The sequence below is a fragment of the Fusarium poae genome, chromosome 2 (assembly GCF_019609905.1).
Source record: "Fusarium poae strain DAOMC 252244 chromosome 2, whole genome shotgun sequence".
Classification (NCBI taxonomy): domain Eukaryota; kingdom Fungi; phylum Ascomycota; class Sordariomycetes; order Hypocreales; family Nectriaceae; genus Fusarium; species Fusarium poae.
The window spans coordinates 8,972,879-8,989,050 of record NC_058400.1 but is presented as its reverse complement, the minus strand read 5'-3'; the positions used below and the strand labels follow the sequence as shown (position 1 = coordinate 8,989,050).

Below are 16,172 nucleotides of genomic sequence, written 5' to 3'. Positions count from 1 at the left end.
AGTGTGTCACATCAAGTGACCCAGCCTTTATTCAGTGACATCCCAAAGTGCATGGCCAAGACAGGACATGAAATACCATACAACCATCTGCCTTTGAATAGCGGTCTACATCAGAGAAGAAAATTTCCAGTCACCCTTAGCCATCAGTATCTTACTGATGACCCGGCTAGTCAGTAGCAGTTGTTGATCACGGTATCTAGGTCCCACAAGTGAGATACCGACGGGCATGCCGTTTTCCCCTACAAATGCAGGGATATTGATGACCGGCACATGAAATCCCTGTTTTATTGAGTTAAAAATTGTAATGAATCAGATGATGATACATACTGTCCAGAGAGTATTGAAAGTCGCACTGCCCATATCGTCGAGGCCGAGAGGGGCTTCATCTATTGCACTGGGCGTGATCACGACAGTGTAGCGCTTGACCAGTCTATCGATGCTTTCTCTCATTTTGCAGAGTTTGTATGTTGCCTCCGTTTTTTCTGCATTTGTAATGTTTGATGTATTCTCGATAATATCGCGGATCTCATTCGAGAGCTTCGCCTTGTCAAGCCGGTACTCCCTAAGGAAGGAAGCCTGTCCCTCGCCTAGTATGATGAACTTTTGAACTCGTTTCAGTTCATCTGCGTCATTAACATCGGTAGGGAAGGCGAATTCTTCAACATTGATACCGTTACTACGAAGTATAGCAATGGTTTTATTCATGGCTGATACAGTACCAGGTCCCGCTGCGGACCACATGGGAGTCTTGATTATGGCGACGGAGATCTCATTCAATGGAGTGTTGACTGGGGCCTTATCATCTTTGAGGGATAACACATCTGCCAGTAGTTCGAGATCGTCGACACTACGCCCAAAGAAGCCGAAAGTGTCAAAGGTCGGGGCGAAAGCTTTCTGGCCTTCAACTGAAATGGCATTGAAAGTCGGTTTCATAGCGAAGATGCCAGTGAATGATGCTGGGCGAATAACGCTACCACCAGTTTGTGCTCCCAGACTAAGTGGTATCTGCAGATCAGCTACAGCTGCAGCAGAGCCGCACGATGAGCCACCTGGAGTACGATTTGGGTCGTGAGGATTAGTCGTTTCGGGTCCTGAGTTGGTCGCGGCGAATTCGGTGGTGGTTGTTTTGCCTAGAATTCACAGTCAGGTTATCATCCTAATCTTATGGGATAAATTCACGAACCAAAGATAAGTGCACCTGCGGCTCGTAAAATTGCGACTGCGGACGAGTCGGAACCTGATCGATGTCCTTGGTAGATCCGAGACCCATATTGTGTCGGCATGTCTATAATCTGTAAGCTTTCACTTTGACACGAAACTCCAAGATACCTTTAGTGTTCATAATGTCCTTGATTCCAATAGGAACACCATGCAGACGTCCCCTCTCCTTGACTGGAATCTTGTCAAGAGATTGTGCCTGGCTCAGGATAGAGGCGGGGTCTATCCAGTCAGCCACTTAATTGCAGATATCAACAGTCCATCGAGTTTCGCACCTAGGTAAGCCCATGCTTTAACTGTAGGGTCTCGCTCTTCTATGCGGTCTAAGAGCGATTTGGCGTACGCTTCCACTGAGATAGTATTATTGTTAATCAGCTCTAACGCATGGGTCGCTGTGAGCTTGTACAGGGGCATAGTCATTGTTTGTGGTTTATTTGGTTTGAGATGACAAGAGGCAGAAGTGCAAATTACAGGAAAATGCAGTAGCTAAATCTCCATCCCAACTCACCCACACGTGTTGAAAAGGAAAGAAGAGATTAAATGAAAAGGCTGGGAGAGCATCAAGTGGTGGGGTAAAAGCGCAAAGAATGAGAGAAAATGGGGGAATCTGCAGGAGGAGGTTCAATGGGCGGAGAGGTCGGGTACTCCAATATGTATGCTGAGCCGGCATTTTTGGATGGCTGGGCGGTCTTATCAATAACCGTCACTCACCATACTTTAGAGGACATAGCCAAAGGCCCCATGATTTCGCCTAAACATGCTATAGAGTTACCTGTGTACTGTTGTTTTGTATTAAATACATTTGGTGGGAAGAAGATGGTTGTTAAATAATGCAGGAGTGAGGACGAAAGGGTCAATGTTTTGAGAGACTGAGTTGCAATCATGTTAAACGACGAGGGAAGATCATCCATAAAAGGGCGTATGGAAGGGGTGAGATGACTTGGTAGAGCTCGTTGAGATCATTGTGGAATCAGTCAGTATCATTGATCGAAGCTGCATCTATCGATTTCGCATTAGACTTCGAGGGATACCCATATCAAGTTTCAATTTGATACGAAGTCGGAGAGTCGTAATATAAATGCAATATGACGTCGTAATCTGTTGAGCTGGGACGCATGTTTACATAATAGTTTGACACACCTTTTCTCATACCCTATATCCCCTTTGTCACAGACTTTGCGTTGTCCGATACCTTTCATCTTGCTTCAATGGTAGTCATGCTCGTCATGCTAATCGGCGTGCTGTTTTGGAAACGAGCTAGTGGGTAGCAGAGAAAATGACCTCCTAAGTCTTAGGTAACAAAAATAATTAGTCCAAGAGCTATAGTCTAAGGGGCATAAAGTGGTCTACTAATTTCATCACTTATGCTTGCCACCACAGATATCTTTCCGTCGTTCTAGGTATTCTGATTTTATAGAATAAGAGTTTTAATAGAGAAACAGCAATCTGCAGCGGCATTTCAGTTCGTTCCCACAAGTTTATACTTCATCGGCAGGAATCAAGATGGGTTAGCAATGGAAAGAAAAGATCATGCATAGCCTTTACTGTCTTTCATTGAAGTAATGCTGCGATAGATGGGAGGCCCTTTGAATAAAATCCTGGCGTACAGCCGTGTATGTCTTCCTTCCTCCTGTCGGCTCCATTACGCAGCAAATCTTTAATCATCTCTTCGTTTCCCTCCTGAACTGCAAGGTGCAATGGTGTCCACCGCGATCGTTGCCAACGATTGTTCAAGGACGCCGACTTGATGACGTTGGGGATATGTTTTGCCCGTACATTGGGCGTCAAGGGCAGCAATACTAGAATGTGGAGTGAAAACTCGTTCAGATGGTCTTGGAAACAACGTTCAACACCATCATTCCAAAGGACGTAGAGTCGTTCGATAGTTTCTTTGCGACGATCCTTGGCCAACTTGTTATGGAAAGGCACAATGTCATCCAAGAGCTCGGCCACCAAGTTGAACGCTTGCATAAGATAACCTCCATCACGGCCACCTAGAAGGTTGTGAATTGTCTGTATTTGAAGCCTTGATGAAAGAGGTAAGTAATCCATAAGTTGGTTAGCCTCTAACAGGGCACGAGCCTCTTCGAGCATTTCCAGGCTACTAGGCCTATTGTTCGGTTTTCTTGCGGTGCATTTGTCGATCATTTTCTTTATTGAAGCCCTCAGAGTGGTATCTTTCAACTTTTTCAACTCACGGACCGTTGCTGCAATGATCCAGTTAGTAATCAATGACACGCGGAAATTTTCAAGCTGAATGCTCCGCCTTACCTCCAAACGACCACATGTCGCCTTTAGTCGACCAACGGCGACCGCTACTGACCTCCTGATAGCCTTTCAGAACACAAGTCAAATAATTACGATCCATGTTATGAGTACATACCGGAGGCCGAAATGCTTGGCTACCAATATACTGCGTTGTATTGTGCCCAGAACCCTTCCCAGCCTCAGCAGCGATGCCAAGGTCACAAAGCTTGAAAATGCGTGAATCGGACTCAGAACCTTGCACCACAACTAAATAGAGAGTTTGAGTCAGTTCCTTGGTTAAGACATGAGTGGCATAGAGATTCCTTACCATTAGCGGGCTTAATATCTCGGTGGAGGACATTATGCCATGAGCTTTCAAAAGAGGCTTCCCAGCTACCGTCTCGGAAATTCACAGTCAAGCCATAGTGAAGATAGGCAAGAGCCATGGATAATTGGGCAATCAGACTCCAAGTGCTCTGCGAGTCCAACGCTGTCGTTTTCTCACTTGAAGATGCGTCTTCTGTGTAAAAGCCATAGTCATCTCCATCATCGCTGTCGTCATCCCCTTCCTGGCCGCTATCGCTCGCCGTAGACAGACGGCGCCCATGGCAAGTCTCTAAATCTCCCAAGTCACAGTATTCCATGTAAAGTAGAACAGAATTCTGGTCTGGGTCCTCGTCAAAGTCCAGGTATGCCACAACATTGGGGTGCCGAAGTCGATGTAGAATCATACGTTCTGACTCAAAATATTTCTTCACCAATCCTTCAGCGTCGGCTGATAGCGAGAAAGTCTTGCGAAATATCATCTGTTACCGTTAGCATCGCGTTCTATGCTTCATTATCTTGTTCAAAAGCATAGCAGAACTTACCGGTGGCGATGTAGAAGAGTAAGACCCAGAAGCTTTTTCCAGAACATGACATGTGCATTGCATGCCCTTCTGTACCTTTGCAGTTCTCTCGCCATTGACTGTGTAAGCCTCCCAATTGAGATCATTGACAATACTGTCAGCTGGTAACATATTAGTATTCCACCTGGTCTCTGCCCTGACCTCAGTAAGCATGCAGATGATCGCTTTGTTTTGCTTTCTGATAGCTTCATCTAATGCAGTGACTCCAGACTTGTCAACTGCGTTGATGTTGATATCCTTGGATAATAGGAGCTGTTCCACAATGAGTTCACGCCCTCGTTTTACTGCACAATGTAGTGCCGTAGCGCCATACAAATTTGCAATACTGGAATCGGCGGATGCTTGCAACAGATGATGAACCACATCAGTGTGTCCTCCCCACGTTGCGAGGTACAACGGCGTCCTCAGGTTAACATCTTTCGCATCAACGTCGACCCCCGCTTTCATCAATTCCAGCACAACATCAACATGACCTTCTTTCGCTGCCAGATGTAACGCTGTCCATCCATCAAGTTTTGTTATCTCACTTGGCGAAGCGCAGTAAGACAGCAAGGTGGAAACCATCGGCGTCAACCCTCTCCTCGCAGCCCAGTGTAAGGCGGTCCACCCTCCAGTGGTGGTGACATCGGGATGAATACTACTTTCAGTGAGAATCTGTGCTACAACCTCGGTAAGGCCAAAGTATGCTGATATGTGCAAGCCACACATGCCCTGATACGCTCGTTCGTAGTGACTTGGGTGATGTTCATAAATTGACATGGCTAACCCCGTAGACATTGTATTATGGCTGGAACCGAACAAGGCTTTGATGTCTTCCATCAATTGCTGTGAAGTACCTCGAAATGCATGCTCTCCCCAGTATCTTGCGGCATAACTCAGTATCGGGTGTCGAGCGAGCCTGTCCTCGAGTTCACCTGGTTCAGTAGGGAGGTGGCGAGAGAACGTATTCCAACGAAGAAACGTAAGACACTTCTTTGCAATGAACGTGTCTGGATTGTCGGGCCCAGGTAAAAGAGAAATTAGTGTTGGAAGTAATTGTTGGAAGTCCTCTTTAAATGAGTAATGCGAAAAAGCCAGTGTTTGCAGTGATGGGTCGGTGTTTATCATCAACTTGTTGGAATAAACTATTTGTTCAACTGCCCTGATGACCGTTGAGTCGTATGAATTCAAGTCGTCACCGTCGATCCGTATACCGACCGCTGCCTGGAGCTGAGATTTTGTGAGCGGTTCAAATGAAAATGCAAGCCACATAAAGATTTCTAATGCCAGGATGGATTGGTCGCCTTTGTCAAGAAAGTTGTTCTTCATCCATGCTCTATACATTTCGTGTAAAGATGACGAAAGTGACTGTAAATAGTCCTCCAACTCTCTAAGGGAAGTTTTAGACAAGGCAACCCCAACGGAGAGACTCGCAAACAGGAACCTATATTGTGATGAGTTTCCTTTGGATTATGTTGTGAAATCGAACAGATAACTCACACGCCATTTGACTTCTCAACTATTGTCCTCACAGTCTTGTAATGGATTTCTGATTCGTCTGCAATCCACGAATCAGATAGTCTTTGCCGCACGTAGTATTCGATCTTGGAGTCTTCAGTGCGTACTTCTAGCACTTCAAATTGTCTTAAGATATCCCTGCTTGTCGACGATGGCCTTGACGTCACAAAAAGATTGGTATTGGATAAATCCAGGAGATTCTTGAAATCATTAGAGAAACCGCCCGGGCCGTCATCGTACTCATCAAGGGCATCAAAGAATATGAAGACCTGGTCGAAGTGGGCTATCATGGTGGATAAACAGGCCCAGAGTTCCCCATAGCTTGGAGAGGTTGACAAAGATCTGTGTTTGTTGTATATCCTCGCCAGGGCATTTGGCATATCATGGTAATGTGTTAAGAGCTGTACAATGAGTGATTTGATTATATCTGTCGGTTTCTGTGTGTTGTCATCATATCTGAAGAATACGAATATGACGGGTGTTTTCTCCACAGGAAGACTTTCACGCAAGTGATTGATTACCGTAGCGCTGATGTCGATGTTGTTAGCATTTTATTGCAGCCTCAGTTTGCAGTACAGAACAAGGGCTATCTCACCAGAGAACGGACTTCCCAACACCCGCTGCGGTAGAAATTCACAATTAGCGACCATGAGACGTACAGAGCATAAATATGCAAACGGGAAGCTCACGTTGACCAGTACAACACAACGGCTTGCCAGGCTCCTCCAGCCACTGCTGGAATAAAGCATCTTCAAGCAGCCACGTTCCGGTTCCGGTAACATTTTGTTCCAGCAAGGCATTGAGCCTTTTTGAGTAGTCTGGATTCCCTAACCATTGTATAATGGCTTGTGCGGAAGGTCCTGAGGGTTGACCCTGGTTGGTTCTGTCTGATCTATCGTGTGGAGACAGGGATCCTGACGTGGACAGAAGCAGGTCAAGAGTCTTGCGATGGCATTTGACTCGTGCTAATATTTCTGTGACCTTCTTACGGCTGACGCGTTGCCAAAGAGAGCTGGAATCCATTTTGCTGCCCCTGATCTCCAACTCGTCAAGAAGGGGCCCCAAACTCCTACTCTCTGCCGCCAATATGGCTAAGGTCTGCACTCTGGCTTCCTCGGTACCTTGTTGTTCGGCAAGGTCACGAACTGCCAGGAGTGTCTCTTTTGTTGTTTTAATCTCGGCATCGAGGTCGCTATATTGCGCTGAACTGTCTTTGACCTGCTCGAAAACTTGGGTAATTGCTTCTAGTCTTTGGAGTAGGGTGGAAGTTGATACGGCAAACCCGATTACTACCCCAGCTACCTCCATGCTCGCCGGGCACTCGGGGTTCAATCTATGGGCTTCACAAACGATGACGTTTGACGAGAATGGTAAAACCAATATTGGAACGCTAGAGTATAGCAGCTAGATTGAGGATATATTACCCCTTCGAGGCATTGGAGAATACTGGGATTTACCATAAGAGGGAAAGAAATGAAGAGAGTTGGCAAGTTTGAAGTGGTGATTTTAACAAGAGCCTATCTAGCACAAAGGAAAATAGAGCCCTTTTTCGTAAGCGGCCACGATGTAAGAAAAGATTGAGCAAAGAGGGCACCAATGATATGCTTGTCTTATAACGCCAAGCATTCTAAATCTTCAGCTTCAAAGTATAAAGCCATACATAAAAATCGAACCGTAACTAACCCAATGAGCAGCTGAATTATCAGCCTACTTCCTAAAAACTTCGGCATAGATACATGTTGATTGGTAGCCTGGTTCATGGCTGCAGGTCGCATTTTGGTGGCGCCCAGTAGATAGTCAAAATGCTGTCTCAGTTTTATGAAATTGACCACATGTCCAAAGCTTATAGGCCAGAAAGATACTCCTGTTAGGCCGTGGAACTGAGAAATTATGAGCAGGTACATTGAGGAGCTCTAACGATAGATAATTAACCACAACCGCCCTCGTATTTTCACAATCTTTGCCATCACAAACAACAATACAATGGAAATCGCCGGTATTGCCCTCGCATCAGCGTCTGCTGCTCACGAGCTTTGCAAATGTGGAATCCGTATCTACCGTCGAATCAAAGACGAAGAGAAATTGACTCTAGTACTGAAAGAGTTCCAGATGTTTGACTTCCAAGATCGGCGAACACAGCTTGGTATTGATATCAAGCTTGCGCAGGGAGTGTTGAAAAGTCCAAACATCGACGAAGAACACAAAGAACGTCTGAAACAAAACTGGGAACGTATCAAGACCTTGTTCATCAAGGTTGATGGATTGATCGAAAACATGGTACAAAACTCGTCAATTATGGCATCGCGTGCTCGTCACAGGGCTCGAGATGCACTACTTGACCTCGGCGGCACTAAAGCAATTTCCGTCGCGATTCAAGAATTTCAGTCTGTTGTTCTTGCGCTTCGCGAGCTAGAAAAGGATGAATCCGAATTGTTTCTGTCGCCTAATGACTTCCAGCCTTTGGAAGTCGACAACAGGGTGTATGGCTCATTCAAGAACGCCTTCTTCGGCAGAGGTCGATTGACTGACCCCATACCTGGTGTACCTAATACACCCTGTTGGTTTATATTCGAGCCAAAGCCATACGACCACGGTAATCCACAGCAGAAGGAGGCAACAAAGCAGAATGTTCGAATATTAGCGCAGAAGTTACACCAAGCCCAGCAGGACAATGGTATACTACGTCTGGTAGGGTTTCGAGATGAATTTGAGGAGAAGCAGGGACATTTCCAGCTCATTTTCAAGTTTAAAGGATCATTCTCTCCCAGTCTTGAAGGCTATCTTGAGTTCAATCCCATGCCTTCCCTCAACTTCCGTGTCAACCTCTGTAACCAGCTTGCTACTGCCATCTTGCAAACACAAACACTCGGTCTTGTGCATAAGAATGTGCGACCTGAGAATATCGCTGTGTTTTCCGATTCGACCGGCATACAAGCAGAGAGCGAAGACAATGTGGCGTTGTTTCTTATTGGATGGCAGTACGCCCGGCAAGTTGAGAGAGGAGTCACTGTCCTGAAAGGAGAAACCACAGTGCAACGAAAGATCTACCAGCACCCCGAGAGACAATTTCTCCAGGCCGAGAAAGAATACAGCATGGCACATGATGTATACAGCCTTGGCGTATGCATGATTGAGATCCTTACCTGGAATAGTCTGTTAATAACAACCGAGCCTCCCGCTATGTCCCAGGATTTCATCAAAGCTTTTGAAAAGCTCGATCTCGAACGAGACGATGGAGAACCCTATACCAAGTACCCATACCAGATCAAAGAAACGCTCTGTTATATGTGTGACGACCTACTACCTGCAATTGCGGGTTATAAAATGGCACGTCTCGTCAAGGATTTTCTTACGTGTCTTGATGATGAGGATGGGGATGAGGATGACACGAGCCGAACTCAACAGTATGCTCCATCCCAGGACAAGGATAGAAGACAGGTTGCAGTCCATTTTGTTGACACGGCCTTGAAGGCGTTGAGGGATTTGGAGAGCGCTATCGCGTAAACTCATTAGTTTGAATTCATGTGATCCCTTTCCGGAATCATGTACATGATTTTAAAGACAGATTTCTGGAGTACTTGTTAAATGAGCGATGTAGCCGCCAGGCCTATGGTACTTAGTAACGACAGATGGTCATTGCCAGCCTTGATGATACTTTACAAATCTGCGACGCAAAGCTTTTATTGGGTGATTTTCGAGGCATAAGTCCTGAAGTATATAACGTACATGATAAGCGGGTGCAACAGACAAGCGAGTGCAACACAACATCACAACATCTCAGATAGAAATAGCAATAAAAACACAACAGACTATTAATTAAGTAAAATTAATCGCTATATTCTTCCATAGACATAGCGACAAGTATCTGACAGGTCCTTGCATTATGTCCTGTCTTGCCGCACGCTCCACAGCGCCTTTCCTTCATTCGCGGAGGCCCTCCTTGACCACCACTTCTCGATGGTCCAGCCACCGCCTGCGCATCAACATCCGTTTGATCAATTACTTGCCTTCCTTCCTCTACTGTCATCACCCCTCCTTTCTGTAGCCGGGTTCTTTTTGCCCTCCGCCGCCGGCTTAGTATCTTATTTGCCTGTTCAAGATCTTGGACCCTGGCCTCTAATAAGGCAACCTTATGCATAACTATCTTTGTTCCCTTGGAAGAAGACCTCAATGCTTCTAGAATTGACTCTGGAGAGCTACTTTTATGCCTTTTGATTCTCTTTTCAAGATATTCAAGCTGAGAGTCGGCTTCAAGGATAGTCTTTGGGGTCTTTGAGACCCAAGGGGTCGAGGGGCTAACTACCTCCTCCACAGGCGTTGGAGTCCGCAGCTGCACATCGAGCTTCGAGATTACACTTTCTGGGTCGAGAGGAGCAAGTCCGGCTCCTCTAAAGGCTGCTTTAATATTTTTCTCTGTCATTGTGGCCTGGTAGGCGGTGTAAAAAGCCGGCAAGAACTCGGTTTTGGAAATGTGGGTTACGGAGCATCTGATCAAATGCTCGATTTCTCGCCCGTAAGCCTTCTTAAGCAGGCCAAAGCACCCGACATCAAGAGGCTGCAGCAGATGAGACGAATGAGGCGGTATACAAAGCGTGATGATTTTATTTACCTTGCAATATCTCTCAAAGTCGACCGAGTGGTGACTTTGGTGTCCGTCGAGGATCAGGAGACGATAGCGATTCTTTGATTGCTTGGTAGTACACCGGTCGAAGTGCTTTAGCCACTCGAGGCCTATCTCGTTATCTGTCCAGCCATTAGGACTCGTCGCAATAGCCCAATCGCCCGGGAGGTTGCTTTCTCGGTACCAGTGGGCGAGGTGATATTGGCCCGCACCTATGATGAACGGCGGGATCGCTTGGCCCTCGGCATTGATCGCCTGAATGACTGTAATCCATTCCCGGTTTCCAGGCTGCACTGATTTTGGTCTTCCACGCCTTTCAGCACCTGTGACGACCATTCCGCTCGCAATAACGCCCATCATAAAGCCAGTCTCGTCAAAGTTGTAGATTTCATCAGGTCGGATGCCATACTTCGCAATTACATTTGCTATGAGCCTAAACCAGTTGCGAATAATGGTCGGATCTTCACATTTGGCTCTCTGGTAGTCATATTTACGGGGGAAATGCGTCTTGAGGTCTTTGTGTCGCTTGACGAAGTTAGAGGCCCAGCGCTTGCCGACAGGCGGCGTCTCGCGGTCGGCGAGCAATCGGTTAGCCATCTCCTCAACACAACGCAGTCGCGGGGGAAACCCTCGCGAATCCAGATCGAGAATGAACTGAACTATGATCTGTTCTTCTAGATCAGATAGTTTGCGTGATTTTGGGATAGAATCACGCGTAGAAAGGATACCCTTCTGTCGGCGATATAAAGTCCAATAACGGACCTGGTAGATGCCTGCGGCGCGTCGGAGACTTAATTTTGGGTCATTTTGAAGGGCACGAAGTGCAAGAAGAATCCTAGCCTCAATATTTGGGTCTGGCATATTTGGTGGTTGAAAATTAATTGATTAAGTTGAGAAGATGTAAATTGCGGGATTTTTTGTTGCACTCGCTTGTCTGTTGCACCCGCTTATCATGTACGTTAATTCTACTTTAATAATAATTATAAAGAAAAAAGTATAAAAAAGGCTTTTAAAATTAAAAAGAAAAAAGAATTAAGAATAAATTATTATTATTATTATTAATACTTTCTAATTAATTATATTATTAAGACTTCTCTATAATTTAATAGCAATTATATTACTTCTTCTAATAGTAGCAGTTTAGGCCCCTGACAATTACACTATAACCGTACCAATCGTAACAGAATAATCTTCAGTGATTTCCGCCGCCAACAAAGACAATACCCAATCGATGTGGGTCAGTCAGTACCAGGCTTCTGTCGCGTCAGCGGCCGGCTTAAACCTGAGTTATTTACTCAGAACAGTTTACATGATATAAGGCTGTCATGCAGTCATGGTAATGTGTGATTATCCTCCCCCTCCCGCATAAGCTGAAGACAGGGGTGTGTTTTTCCATGGTTGTCCAATGCTTTCCTTTCCCTCATCAGGATATCTTGTTCACTCTTTTCCCTGATAGCCCTCGTGACATGACTCAATGTTCTAAACTGACGGCCTGATTTGTTTGTGACTCTGTTCTCCAGTAGAAGCAACCCCACTTTCTAATATCAGGTTTGACTTGACGTCCATGGTAAGCAGATGTCTGTGGCTTTATTTTCCTATTGGTTTGCATTTTGACCATCAAACTCACAAACAAAACGCCAACAGTTAACGACGGAGACCATGAGTTCTTCCCCACGACCAGGTTCTTTAACGAGAACTCACACCGGAAATGCGACGTTGAGCGCTAAGGATATTTATACAGCGGGTTTCCACAAGGCGTTAAATCCAAAAGATGCCAACGAAAAGGCCTCAAGCTCAAGGGTTCGAAATAAGCTTCTAGAGCGGCTGAATGATCGCAGCAAAAACGACCCATTCAAAAGATTGATTGAGGAGATATCAAACATCATTTTTGAAGAACTGAAAAAGGAAGAAAGGGCTATTGAAGGCGTCAAAAACTTTCTGAAAGACGACGACGTGGATGATTGCCTGAGATGGCATCTGTTATATTATGCCGTCAACATAGACGAGCTGGGAAACGCAAGAAACGAAAGTAAACTGCCTCGATTACAACTCAGCAAAGCCATCATCTCTGAGCGCCCCTATCTGTCCTTTGAAAATCCATCGGCCGTTCATCGTGCCAAAGAGCTCTACCAGAAAGACTGCGGCTCGAAGAATTTTCACCAGGGCTACAAGGTCAAGCAGACCCCACTACACAAGGCCGCTGAGAGTGGCAATGCCGAAGCCATTGAAGCCATGATCATGGAAGGAAAGAAGTTCTACAACGAAGATGGGTTCGGAGGGAAGAGCCCGGGGTTTCTTCGTGCCATGAATCTTAAACACCACGAGCAACTGTCACAAAATGATTGCCGGCTTGTCAATATGATGCGGCCAACTACCAAGGACTCTGGAGCGACTGCGTTGAGCCTGGCCGCTAATGCTGACCATGGATCATCGGACACAATTATCAAGTTGCTTCAAGTTTCAGACATTGCCTGCGGTGACGAAACCTTCGGGGAAGCTGTCGAAGAAGGCAAGCTTCAGATTGTCGAAGCTTTTCTCGGCAAGGATGATCCAAAATTGTTCAAAAATGTTATTACGGAAGACGCAGTAAAAACTGCGTTAAGAAATCTCAACAATGCCGACCTTGACGAGGTCAATGCCGAGAATAACGTGGACACTTCTAGCAATGCCCGGCACAGGATTGCCGAGCTCCTCATCAGTCGCATTCAAGATCCTCTCCACGTTGATGACATAGCAGAGAGTATTATCGCAACCGGGTCTATGAAGGTCTGGCAAGCTTGCCCTGGATCCATGGTATCACCTAAACTGCAAAAGCATCTGATTCATCTAGCAGTCAAACATCAGAAGCTCAATTTCGTTCAGCACTTTTTGAAAGAGTATCCAGACTCTGTCCGTGAGCTGTGGGGGGACGATAAACATATTGGTCAACAGTACCCGCTCTGGTATAACAACCATGACAAGGACGGGAATAAAATTCCAAAGCCTCTTATCGGCACCGTGCGTGGCAATATCCGCAATGAGATTGTTACCAAAATGATACACAAAATTGAAGAGATGGAGAAGCTGTCTGATGCATTCAACCATTGTGAAGGTGAGACTCATCCCATATTAGACTTTACTCATTCTGACACCTCCGATCTACAGAAACAGGTACTCGACCCTTAAACCAAGAGTGGATGGAGATATCAACCCATCTCTAAGCTGTGTTTGGCCCACTCAGAGTAGCTGCGTTGGGCAAAATGACCAGGTGCTAACGTTTCAGCAGTTGGACAACTTTGCCTGGATCTGTCACGGTTTGATTCAAAGGGCTTCCGCGTTTCGGACTTTGTTGATTCCATGATCTCACAAGCTGACAATGATCTTGTTACTTACGAGCAGACTCTGCGATATGTTGAGTTTCCGCCGCTGGACATGCTCCCGGAGGCGAGGGAGACCTTTAAAGATGACTGTCCACTTCAGTTTCAGCATACCGAGATTTTCAAAATACTCAAATGGCTTAGGGACAAGAAGAAGGTTCAAACAATTATTAGACTGAAAGCGTCAGATAGGCTCGTGAACTGCCATGATCAGAGGCTTATGGCTAAAGGTGTCGAGCTTTTCAGCGTTAAAGTTCTGGATTGGAAAGTCCTTGACTTGTGCTTGGATATATTTGACAAGACTTCTCAGGAAAATATTACAGACTTGTGTCTGTACTCAAGTGGGAATCGGGCGGTAATCAGTCATTGGTTTAGCCCCATGGGCTTCAAATTGTTCAAAAACGCGAGTAACCCCGTTGTGTATTATTGCTTTTGCCACTGACTTGTTTCTTACAGCTCAAAATCGTCAAGATCTTCGTAGTCAAGGTTCTTTTATCCTTTCGTATTGTTTACAGCTCACGAAGGAATGCTAATCCACATTGGATGTATAGGAGACTTGTACCACTGTCCACCGGAATGCGGTGTTTCGTGAGTTAGTACGAAAGGCTAACATGAACAATGAGCTCCCCGTGATCAGTATTGAGCGAACGTGCTGGTATCATAAGCAGGAACTAGCAGACTTGAGCAAAATGTGAGTCTCATATAATGATGTATTGAAACGAGTGAGGAAAAGCCGGGTATTTGGCGGCTTTGAGTCAGTGGAACATTCTCAGACAACGAGCTAACACGAAATCGGGATCAAGTGCAGAAAGAATAGATCCACAACTTGGCGGATGGCTTGTGAATCTCAAGTCTAAATACGAAGGTTACGAGGGCCTCAGACGGACCAAAGTCGCTATACTTGATAATGGCGTGCTTAGCATCGCTCCTAAATCGAGTATAACGGCTGCGTCTAGTGGTAGTTCCGGGGCCTCAGAGCAGTTCGCTTGGGGAAAAGATGATGATAAGAAAGGCAACACAAAAGACGACAAGAAAGGCAGCACACATCATAGTAATTCCGCTCACGAGGATGGTAACATCGATATCACTAGTAGCCTTTCCAGCCGTATCAAGGGTGGGCGCTCATTTGTTGAAGGGAGATCGAGTCATAGCCCTTGGCATCTTGCATGCCATCCCCATGGAACACAAATGGCCAACATCATCTGTGCAATTGATCCTCTTTGCGACATTTATGTTGCGAGGGTCGCCGAGGATGCTTTCGGTATCACTGCAAAAAGAGTTGAGAAGGTCAGTGATACTTTCATTCAGGTTCAATCTTGACTCCTGGAGAATGCTAATATTGCGTCTTTCCTACGCTGTCAGGCCATTGCGTGGGCTATTAGCAAAAAGGTCGATATTATCTCCATGAGTTTCACCATTGGGGAAATGGGAGAAATCTCTAAATTGCTGCACGAGGCTACTCAAAAAGGCATCGTTATGACTTGCAGCACGCATGATGAAGGGGCCAAAGCCCAGAATGCCTACCCAGCAGGCCTCAAATCAGATGATAAGTCACTCCTTGTTCTCGCTGCATGTGATGAGTTCGGCACACCTATTCGAGAGATCGAACCAAACAAATTCCACTATCTGATTCGGGGTCAGAAAATGGCTGCAGGCACGATTCCTTTCCTGAAGTCGAACGACACTGTTGATGGAAGTTCTGTATCAACAGCACTTGCAGCTGGATTATGCTCTCTTACTCTGACTTGCGACCGCCTTCGGGATAAGGACATAGAGTATGAGCCAGGGCACGGTAAAGGCAGTCGATATGATCGCGTCAATACTGTGCTCAAATCCATGACATCGCCAAACAACGACAAATTCATTATTTTGAATCGGTTTGGGAATCTTCATGAGCAGAACGGGACTCCGAGTGCAGATAGGCTGCTTAAGAATCTGTAAGAAGATACCATCATGTTCAGAAAGCTTGGGAGGCCAAATTGCTCTTATACTTGTATTTGCGGTCCACACTTGTGTATCATATCATCATCGTGGTCCAGAGGGCGAAATAGAAACCCTTGTTATTATACTGAGAAAGATCGTAAGTGAAGTATCAACTCCGAAGGTCTACATATCATATCTCGTAGTGACATTAGTCTTCAGGCGGCGTTTGCCTTACTGTCCACATTTTCAGTTCCAGCTGTCTATCATGATGGATAAGATACTTGCGCTAGATAGGATAAGCAAATATAGGATACAGTTTGTGACAGAGTTGGCGTGGGTTATAATTACAAGGAAGAGGCATCATGAATTGAGTGAACAAGGCACGAAGATAAGTACTCTAAA

At 45.7% G+C, this 16,172-nt stretch overlaps 4 protein-coding genes across 4 annotated transcripts; 2 read left to right on the top strand and 2 right to left on the bottom strand.

Moving 5' to 3' along the window:
• Positions 1-105: 105 nt before the first annotated feature.
• On the bottom strand, positions 106-1,638 carry FPOAC1_007061 (uncharacterized protein; the record flags this gene model as incomplete). The annotated part of the gene is made up of 5 exons (XM_044851530.1): positions 106-279; positions 328-1,130; positions 1,184-1,285; positions 1,330-1,440; positions 1,494-1,638. The coding sequence occupies 5 exons, from the start codon at positions 1,636-1,638 to the stop codon at positions 106-108; spliced, it is 1,335 nt and encodes a 444-aa protein (XP_044710242.1).
• A 1,131-nt stretch (positions 1,639-2,769) lies between these two features.
• On the bottom strand, positions 2,770-6,160 carry FPOAC1_007060 (uncharacterized protein; the record flags this gene model as incomplete). The annotated part of the gene is made up of 6 exons (XM_044851529.1): positions 2,770-3,425; positions 3,490-3,544; positions 3,602-3,732; positions 3,794-4,271; positions 4,335-5,582; positions 5,885-6,160. The coding sequence occupies 6 exons, from the start codon at positions 6,158-6,160 to the stop codon at positions 2,770-2,772; spliced, it is 2,844 nt and encodes a 947-aa protein (XP_044710241.1).
• A 1,693-nt stretch (positions 6,161-7,853) lies between these two features.
• Positions 7,854-9,374, top strand: FPOAC1_007059 (uncharacterized protein; the record flags this gene model as incomplete). The annotated part of the gene is made up of 1 exon (XM_044851528.1): positions 7,854-9,374. The coding sequence occupies one exon, from the start codon at positions 7,854-7,856 to the stop codon at positions 9,372-9,374; it is 1,521 nt and encodes a 506-aa protein (XP_044710240.1).
• A 2,776-nt stretch (positions 9,375-12,150) lies between these two features.
• FPOAC1_007058 (uncharacterized protein) lies at positions 12,151-16,046 on the top strand (the record flags this gene model as incomplete). The annotated part of the gene is made up of 9 exons (XM_044851527.1): positions 12,151-13,582; positions 13,754-14,176; positions 14,223-14,254; positions 14,304-14,333; positions 14,399-14,538; positions 14,651-15,134; positions 15,210-15,639; positions 15,887-15,927; positions 15,990-16,046. The coding sequence occupies 9 exons, from the start codon at positions 12,151-12,153 to the stop codon at positions 16,044-16,046; spliced, it is 3,069 nt and encodes a 1,022-aa protein (XP_044710239.1).
• Positions 16,047-16,172: the final 126 nt, after the last annotated feature.